The sequence below is a fragment of the Phodopus roborovskii genome, unplaced genomic scaffold (genome assembly GCF_943737965.1).
Source record: "Phodopus roborovskii unplaced genomic scaffold, PHOROB, whole genome shotgun sequence".
In the NCBI taxonomy this organism is placed as follows: domain Eukaryota; kingdom Metazoa; phylum Chordata; class Mammalia; order Rodentia; family Cricetidae; genus Phodopus; species Phodopus roborovskii.
The window spans coordinates 24636864-24647055 of record NW_026126416.1 but is presented as its reverse complement, the minus strand read 5'-3'; the positions used below and the strand labels follow the sequence as shown (position 1 = coordinate 24647055).

General features: G+C 46.1%; 1 protein-coding gene across 1 annotated transcript; it reads left to right on the top strand.

Annotated features, from left to right (window-relative positions):
- Positions 1 to 3896: 3896 nt before the first annotated feature.
- On the top strand, positions 3897 to 7464 carry Chchd5 (coiled-coil-helix-coiled-coil-helix domain containing 5). Its single transcript, XM_051183417.1, has 4 exons — positions 3897 to 4082; positions 4398 to 4538; positions 4616 to 4781; positions 7285 to 7464. Coding segments are annotated over exons 1-4 (333 nt in total). The 5' UTR covers positions 3897 to 4080; the 3' UTR covers positions 7309 to 7464.
- Positions 7465 to 10192: the final 2728 nt, after the last annotated feature.

Here is a 10192-nt window from a genome sequence, read left to right as displayed (position 1 = left end):
CAGTGATGGGTTCACTGAAGCCAACAACTGGCAGCTGAGAATTCAGGGCTTCTGTGCCTCTCAGAGCTGCTGAAGTTGGTTTTGGTATATTTGTTTTAAAATGTTCTTAAGGCTGGGGAGGTGGCTCAGCAATTAAGAACACTGGCTGCTCTTCTAGAGATTCTGAGTTCAATTCCCAGCAGCCACATGGTGGTTCACAACCATGTGAAATGAGATCTGGTGCCCTCTTCTGGAGTACATGCATAAATAGTTTAAAAAGAAAAAGTTCTTAAGTGTCTTCTTTAAAAAATGATTTATTGACAGTAGATCATGCAGGGATATCTCCTTTCCAGGCCCAGGTTCACTTTCCCTGCTTTCAGTGGCAGAGTTGTCATCTGTCAAGAGAAGGGCAGGAAAATAGACAGAAAATGAAAGCCATAAATGTATTTTTATTTTTATATACATGTAAACTAAAGCTATTTCATGTATATAATTTAATGAATTATATAGTCTATGATGTCATCATGGTCAAAGTAAATAAACACGTCATCTCCAACGTTTCCTGTGCACCTTGGGTGGTGTGTGTACTTGCGTGTTTGAGATCTGTCCTTTTCACAGTTCCAAGTACAGCACAGTTGTCAGCTACAAGCAGCTCTGCGTTTCCCTGGCCTCCAGCAAAAGCCATTCTCCTATGAATCTGTGAGTTCGCCTTTTTCGGTAACTCAGTGGGATCATGTAGCACCTGTCCTTGGTGTCCTCAAATGTGGCAGGACTTCCTCCTCTAAGGCTGGATGTATCTGATTAGTGAGTAGCTATACTCCTTTGCCTTTTTCTATTTTAACCTTTGAGTTTCTTGAGTGCTTTTTGTGTGTGTGCTTGTGTATAATATCTTATAAGGCTATATTTCCTGTCAATGGGTGTTTGACTTCTTCCATGGAAAACACCTTGAAGTGGTTGATACTTCCCCCTGCTATTAAAAGAAGCTCAGCTTTGGACCCAGCTACCCCATTCTCTGCCTCAGTCCTGTGGCTGGGGGTACTTTCCAAATCTCTACTGTCACAAATAGTCGTGGTTTTGAGGGTCTTGTTGCTGAGGATAGGATTCACTATGAAGCCTCCAGAGTTAAAATATCAACAGATAACCACAATACCCAGCTAAATTTGTTTTGTTTTGATATAAGGTTTTTCTGCAATCCTGGCTGTTCTCATTCTATAGACCAGGCTGGTTTTGAACTCAGGGATTGCCTGTCTCTGCCTCTCGAGTGTTACGATTAAAGGCATGAGACACTACTGCCCAGCACCAGCTAACTTTTTTTTTTAAATTAACTTTTGATCTTAAATTGAAGATTCTTGACCAGTAAACTGAGATGACACTAAAACAGCCCAAGAGCTTACTCAAATTTTTACAATTTTGTGTGTACTTACGTATATTTGCATGGCATGTTATCCTTTGTGTAGACTGGTGTTACACATAGGACACTTGTGCCTTCTGTTAGTAATTCTAACCCTTCAACCCTTCTCTATAATTTCAAGAAATACATGTAAATAGAATCATAAAATGGTTTCAGACTTTTTTTTTTAACAGAATCCCCCTTAAATTCATCTAAGTTGTATGTATTAATTCATTGTATTGTTATATAGTACTCAGAGTATGGGTGGACTAGTTAAACTGCACTGTGAAGGACATTTGATTGTTTCTGGTTGGGGCATTAGCAGGTAAAGCTGCTGTGGGAAGCCACATACATGTTTGTGTGTTGATACAATTTTTTATCTGGGACAAATGCTCAAGAGAACAATTACTGAATCATAGTTTTATAAGAAATAGCCATGGGACTGGGGAAAGTGCTTGCTACGCAAGCTTGAGGGCCTGGGTTTGCCTCTCCATCACCCACAGCAGAACACACCAGTGCTGGGATGTGGGGTCAGGATCCCAGGTGTTCACTGGCCTGCCAGTCAAGCTCATTGTTGGGCTCCAGGTTCAGTAACATACCCTGTCTCCAAACACTTTAGTGCAAAGCAATGGAGCACCTGCCACTGACCTCTGGCCTGCACACACAGTTGTGCACCTGCACACATATACACCTGCCACTGACCTCTGGCCTGCATACACACACACACCTGCCACTGACCCTGCACACACAGTCATGCACCTGCACACATACACCTGCCACTGACCCTGCACACACAGTCATGCACCTGCACACATACACCTGCCACTGACCCTGCACACACAGTCATGCACCTGCACACATAGATACACTGTATACACTGAATGGTATTTGGCACAAGACTCTCAAAGACCACGTTCACAGCACAAAGATTTATTTGTCCCAGAGGGACAAAGAGCAGGGAATAAGAGACAAAGACAGGAGATAGAGGACAAAGGGGAAGGAACATCAGTCAGCAACAGAAAGGGAAGGGATATTTGTTCTGGAGGGACAGAGGACTGCCTCTGGATAGAGGAGACAGATGTGGCCCATAGGCAAATGGCAGTTTATAAAGGGAAAGGGGAAACCTGAGTTAGGGTGAGGTGCTTTAATTTTGGTTGGGCATGTTAACTAGGTGAGCCAAATACTTCAATACTTTGAAAGTTGGACCTTGAGCCAAATACTTCAATACTTTGAAAGTTGGACCTTGAGCCAAATACTTCAATACTTTGAAAGTTGGACCTTGTGTCAGCCTCAGGGGGGAGGAAGTGGCCATGAGGGGAAAGACCTTGGTGCCTAGCTTTAGGAATGTCATATGACAGTTCTTAGCAAGGTGGGGAGAATGGTGGAGAAGTGCAAGGCCATGTTTGCCATGCTCGGACTGGCTAGCATCCTTTCCCCAGCTCGCTCTCCTCGGCTGCCACCATTCACAGCTCACCTGCCCTGGTGTTTCCTCTCAGACTAATAAAATTGTCCTTAAGCTTCCTAAAACATTAAGTCTTCCATGAATGAGCTCTCCAAAAGGGAGCCCCAGTAACAAGCAATCCTGAGGTCTTCGTTTCTCAGATCTGCTTCACTTCAAAAATGGTTCTCTACATTTGATTCTTAGCCACACTCTTGACAGAGCCACTAGACAAAAGGCAAATGTGGAGGTGAGTGTCCTGTTTCCCAAAAATGAAAGTGTCGTGTGTGGTGTGGCTAGCCTTACATTTGCCAAGTGAAGCAGTTGTAGAACTCAGTCACAACCTCCAGCTAACACCTAGCTTACCCGGAACTGCTGTGTTCAGGCGCCCAGCCTTGCCCTTGCAATTGGTATGAAGGAGACCACCGTAGTCACCAATCCCCCATTTTACAGCTGCATACTGACGTGGTCAGGGCACATTTTGTCTAGCCTTAGAAGACCTGTCCATGCTAGGTGACCAGGAGGATTTAGCCTTTTAAATAGGACACGGTCTCCCAGGTCTAGCCTTATAATCTGAAGGCATACGTGGAGGGTGGAAACCACACCAGGGGCAATCACAAAGGAAGTCATTTGTCCACGATTGCAAGGAGCAAGCAGTAAAATCCACTTTCATCCTGTCTTGCCCACCTATGCCAGGAAAAGGACACGCATAACTCAATAACTGTGCGGGAGCCCCAATATGGCTATTAGGAGGGGAGTGTGTACCGAAGTCTAGCCAATGGTGGCAGCTCGGCTGAGAGTCGAGTCCCCTGTTGCTGAGCCCAGCAGCGGCGGGCACAGCTGCCGACTCATCCCCAGCCACGCGGGCTCGGCTTCTAACTCCAGCCAGGACAGTGGCAGCGACTGCACACTGCAGATACCTACTTGGGCCCCGACTCGCTCTGGTGCCGAGGTGCAGCAGCACTTCCGATCCCACACTTCCGGTGAGCTCTAAGCGACCGCACTACGATCCGGAAGTAAAAAGACTAAACTGAAACAAAATAGCTGGAGGACCGGAAGTAGTTACGTTGGGTCCGGCCCGGACAAGCAGTGAGCCGGAAGGGGAGGCAGAGCGCAGCCATGATGATTGAACCTGGATGGGATGAGCGGCTGGACCCTCGGCGACCGGAAGAGTGAGGCCGGGAGGTATGGGTTGGGCGGCGCCATGTCAACCTGATACCGGAAAAGGCGGGTCTCTTTTCCCTGACTGATCGGCGCCTGAACTCGCCTGGAGATGTGAGTTATAACTCCCTACAGCTCTAGATCATGCTTGTCAGGCTGCATGAACCTCAATGGGAAACGACTGCATTCAAGACTGTCCTCACAATAACCAGACTTTGTTTTATGTCTTCCACTGTCTTTCCAAACACTCCCGCCCCGTACCACAACGCTCAGGGCTCAGCTCTTACTTCTGCCCCTCGTTGGTTGTCCCTATCATAGGATCCTTAAAAATTCCAAATCTATTCTGGATCCCTAGGCCAATCACAGACCCAAATCAGAACTTTTCCTTGTCTACTCTTGAGATTGTCTTCAGCTTTCCCTGTCCCACAGGCAGGCAGCCCTGGAAGTCACAGCTCGATACTGCAGCCGGGAGCTGGAACAGTATGGCCAATGTGTGGCAGCCAAGCCTGAGTCCTGGCATCGGGATTGTCACCACCTTAAGATGAGCATTGCTCGCTGCACATCCTCCCAGTGAGTGTAAAACGGGCTGGAGGGTGCTCGGAAGTGGGGTGTGAGTGCTGCGGGTCTGAAATGCCCTACTCCCACAGCCCCATCATCCGCCAGATCCGCCAGGCCTGTGCTGAGCCTTTTGAAGCCTTTGAGGAGTGTCTTCGCTTGAATGAGGCAGCAGTTGGCAATTGTGCGGAACACATGCGCCGCTTCCTGCAGTGTGCTGAGCAGGTGCAGCCGCCAAGTTCACCCACAGCTGGAGAGGTAAAGGAGGCTCGCTAGATCATCTCTTTTCCCCTCACAACGCCCTCCATTTTCTTTTAAGTTCTAGCCTCACCTGATTCTCACACGTGCCTTGGCTATGAATCCAGAATCCAAAACGTGGTTCTCTGCCTCAAGTGGCAGGCAGCCTCTGCTTTAGTCTATCTTTCACACACTTCCCCTGCCAGGCACCTGTTCAGCCTTCTCCCTGGCTTGCCTGAACTCACTCTTGTTTCCATATAATGAACTAAATTCTGGGTCGCATTGCCCTTGCTTAAAACTCCAGTGGCTTTCTATTCACACTGGGAACAAGGTCCCCAATTCCTACTAGATCTCTTGTATTCTTCCCTTTCTTGCCCATTTTGTCCTTTTCATTGCTCTCAGCTGTACCAGTTGGGGTGAGGGGTGGAGTGGAGGGGTTCACAAAAAAAAAAAAAAAAAAAAAAAAAGATCTTAATGTACCCAATACATAATGATACTGAAGGGGCAATTAGGAAAAGTCTTAACATGCCCTGGGCTTGGCAGAAATGGCAGAGTGAGAAGCACCTCTTTGGATGTCTCTTGCCGGACCACTGCAAAGAGACAGTTCACACCTTTAACCACCCTCCTCCGAACATCCCTCGTGGGGGTCCTCTGTCCCTGCAACTCTGCTTTTTCTTTCTTACCGTCTTCTGGGCTTCTGTGTTGGTCCATTTTGTCCTTTCCAATCCTTCTCCTGTGATGGTCCCAGAGTGGTCTCAGAGGAAGCCTTGCTCTCTGCGTGGTTCCCTTCCCAGACTGGTCTTGGCTGACTCTGGTCTCACCTCTTCTGCTCTTCACCTCCATCCCCAGTGAGCAGTGTACTTACTCAAGGGCCTTCTGCCTTGCTCCTTGTTCTTTTGCTCTGCCTGGACTACCCTCCCCAGTCCACCCTCTGTCTAATTCCTACCCTCTTTACTTGGTCCTTCTCCCAGGGTCCTCTGTGCCTGTTCCCTGTTCCCTGGCTCGTAAGCTCCCTCAATCGTGGGTCATACCCCCACTGTTTCCCTTGTATCCTGTGCTTCAGGAGAGTTCTTGGCTAAAGGTTACCCTCTAATTATGCCTGATAGTCACTGGTTCTTTGAATAGGACAGGGATAGTTGAAAGAATTAGGTTATAAACGCAGAAACTGCCCAGAAGGACTTTAATTCTCCACAGGGAATGTTCAGGAATGATTACAGATTGTCCATACCAGTTACTCTAATATCTCATAGGAATGTTTCTTTCTCTGGCATCTGGACAATGACGCCCTTTCATTCCTTTTTAGTTTTTATTTTTCATTTTCTGTGTATTGGTGTTATGCCTGAATGTGTGTGGACCATGTGTGTGCCTAGTGCCCATGGAAGTCAAGAGAGGGTGTCAGATCTCCTGGAATCCTCTGGAGCTGGAGTTGCTATGGGTGGTTGTGAGCCACCATGTGGGTGCTGGAAGCTGAGCCCAGGTTCTCTGCAAGAGGAACAAGTGCTGAGCCATCTCTTCAGCCCCTCTCTCTTTAAGGTTGGTTGGTGTTCTTCCTGGACAAGCAGCCATCCTCTTCTCTGGCCATTCCTGCTATGACCTCTTCCCTACAAGAGCTTTTAAAAATGGAAATTAGGGCAGGGAGGTGGCTTAGCAGGTTAAGGCATTTGCTGCCAGGCCTAATAACTTGAGCTCTATCACTGACTCCTGCAGATTGTCCTCTGACATACACGCACATCTACACACAAACACTGCTTAGACAAATTAATAAATGTAAGAATGAAAACAATGTGAGAATTAAGTCTCCTGTCTCCCCTCATGGCTCAAGGCTCTCCAATGCCCTAGGAATGAGTAACACCCGGTTCCTTTCACTGTCCTGCTCCTTTGTGATGGCATCACAGCTTTAGCTTCTCCTCACTGGGGTGGTGAGATTTGGGCCTCCTCTGTTCTCTGAACTTCACATTAAAGGCATGATGATACCCTGTGATAGAAAGGCTTTAGTGGGAGAGCTCATATTTATGTTGCTGGTAGTCCAAAAGCCTCCCTGTTCCTGCTCACAACAGTTTTTGCTCTTTACTTACTAGGTGACTAGTTTTATTCTTTGAGTGTATCTCCCTCCCATTTTGAAAGAAGTTTCCTAGAATGAGAGATTTTTTGTCTCCTGGGTCCCCAGCACTTGTAACAATGCTAGCACGTGCTTATAATTCTAGTACTAGGGAGGCCGAGGTAGGAAGATTGCCATGAGTTCAAAGCAGTTTGACTTCCATAAGTGAGCTCTAGACCAGCCTGGGCTGCTGGTGAGTCTCAAGCCAACCTATCTCTGTCTGTCTTCCAGAAATAAATGAACAAACAAAGAGAATAGTGCCCCCAGCTCCAGATTTTAGCTTCCTGTGGACAACTTGTTCTTGTGGCAAATGGCCATGCCACTTGTCACCTTTCCACTCTAGACTGGACTATGTGAGGGGAGCCTCATCACCTATCATCACCCCAACCTTGGTCTCAAGTAAATGCTGGTGTGTTTTCTCCACAGGCACAGCCACTTCCTGCCTCCTGAAGATTCCCTTGGACTTGGAGAAAACTAGACATGATTGACTAACCCACTTGGTGTCCTCATCTAGAAGAGTGACCATTTTGGAGTCTTGAGGGCTCTGGTGTGGGTCTGGCTTTCCTGGACTTTGGGACTCTAAATAAATAAAGACTGAGTTCTGGGCTTTGGTTCGAGCCTGTAGCATTGAAGGGGGCAAGCACTAGGAGAGCTGGAGAAGAGCTGGGGAAGGCCCAAGGTGTGCCTATTGTAGGCTTAGTTTAAGATGACTCAAACAGCCATTCCCTGTCCCTGCTGTCCTCCCACTCACTCTCACCAGGTTGGTTTTTGTTTTTTTTTTTTTTTTTTTTTAAAGTCTAAGCAGTCATGGAGCTCATTATGGATACCAAACTGGATTCAGACTCACAGCTAGGGTTACAGGTGTGAGCCACCATGCCCAGCTTTCTTCCCTCTGGAAATAGAGACAACCCATGACCTCACACATGCCAGTCAATATGCTCTACCTATCATTGTGCCCTCGCCTGCATTCATTACCTCTCTACAGTTTTCTTGAGGCTTGTGCAAGTAGCAATGAATAGCACATCTTTTCCACTGCCGAATCAGAGCCAAATGAGCAGTAGACACAGGCCTTGGACACTGGATGTAAAAATACTGGCCTTCAGGAGGTGGTGGCACAAGCCTTTAATCCCAGCACTCGGGAGTGTCTGTGAATTCGAGGCTGGCCCGATCTACCAAGCAAGTTCCAGGACAGCCAGGACTGTTACACAGAGAAAGCCTGTCTCAAAAAGTAAAACAAATCAAACAAACAAAAAAAAAATTGTCCTTATTATTGAAAACAGTTGTGTGGAGGCAGAAGCAAGGCATGAGAATCAGAAGTTCAAGATCATATATAGTTTGAGGCCAAACTGGGTCACCGGAGACCCTGTCTTGTTAAATTTTAAAAATTGAAAACCGTGAGAGGATATGGCTTGGAAGCATCCTTCACTGATTTTTCTTGATTGACAATTTCCCAGAAGGCAGGTCTGAGAATGGGGCACTGGTAGGGTATTCTCAGAATACCTGAATCCAGAAATAGTGGTAAGGAGTGGAAAAGGGAGACAAGAAGACAGCCAATAAAAGGTGCATTATCTGGGTAGCAAGATGGATCCGTGGGTAAGGGTGCTTGCCATCAAACCTGATGGCTTGAGTTTGATCCCCAAGACCCACCTGTTATGGTAGAACTAACTCATACAAGTAGTTCTGTTTCTTCTGACCTCCACAGTGTCCCATAACATTCCCCTGCTTTCCACCCCAGTAAAGCAAATGAACAAAATGTAATTTTAAAAAGTACACTATCAAGCTGGTTACCACCTTGGGAAATGAGACCTCTGTGAATGGCATAGGACTTAGTTACAGTGTCTAGAAAATTAGTGTATTTACCAACTCCCTGTCTGTCAAAGAGAGGCATTGTCACAGGCATTGACCTTCTTTGTACCTCTATCCATGTGAATCAGCTCCTCATCCAAAGAGGACAAGGACAGCACACAGAAAGTGATGGTCAAGCAAGAAGCCTGCATCGTAGAGATCTGGCCCATGTAGATCTGAATTAGTACTGCCTTCCTAGTTCTCAGCACAGCTGTTTGGTTGTTTACTGACTCTTCAGTATGATCAGGTCATAAAGAAACAGTCCAGGACCCAGAGGGAAGAAAGCCCAGGGGTGGCATTCTGATAAAAATGATCTATCCTAAACTTAATTGTTAAGGAATGGAGGCCAGAGTAAGTGAGAGCAGCTTGATCAGGAACAAGTTATAAAATGGAAGGAAAAGGCCATTTTATGTTGATAAAATGATATTAGAATCTTAATTCTAATTGTTATTTATGCATGAATTTTCTAGATTATTAATACCAGCCAATCTCTAAAAATGTTATTCTGAGACAGGGTCTTGTATCCCAGGCTGGCCTTGAATTTTTTATGTAACCAAGGAAGACGTTGTACTTTTGTCCCTCCTGTTTCTACCTCCCAAGGGCTGGGATTATAGAAGCGTGTGTCCCCATGTTTGGTACTGAAGATCCAACCCAGAGCTTTGTGCACAGTAAGCGAACACTACCAACTAGCTATATCCCCAGATCAGTAACATCTACTCCTGTGGGCTTTCCTCACAGCCCAAGGCTTTTTGCATTATCCTACCCTGGCAAAATGGGTTTTGTTGCTCTCTTCTCCCCCAATTTTTTTTTTCAAAATGTACTTAACCTAGCATAGTGAGTCCCACCTGTAATCTCTAGAGGAACTTAAAAATTTGCCAGGTTTGAAGTCAGCCACTGCTATTGAAAAGACTCAAAACATACAACAACAACAACAACAAAATAGGTTTAGCTCTGGTCCAGCAAGCAGTTTTGAACTGCTATCTAGCCCACTGTTGGCCATACTGAAAGCTTGTCTTTAGACCTGAACCTTTGCTTTTCTAGCTAGTGTTTGTAATGGCTCGCTAAACCCTCTTGATCTCTAGGATTTTTGGTTCAACAATGCACATTACCTTCATACAGATTAACCATTGAGACAAGTCTCTTTTCCCTTGAAGCTACTCCAAAAGTAGTCAGCCACTTGAAAACTGAACCTGACCCATTGGGACTTTCCTCTCAATATTTGCCTCCAAAACAAAAGAAATTTTTTGGTTTAAAAAAAAAAATTCCAGGAGTCAAGGTTAAAGTCCTATATAGTCAAAATTGGAGGAGCTAGCAGGTGCTATGTGAGTTGCAAGACTGGAGGAAACAGGTGGTGAGACGAGGGTGATGCCTAGGTTCTGGGAGCTTTCTACTCCCAGCTCATTTTTCCAGGGTTTTGGTTTGAGTACTCAGACTCTGGAGGGTGTTTTCAGGCAGCTTGTTTTGTTTGAGTGGGATTCTGCTCCTTTCT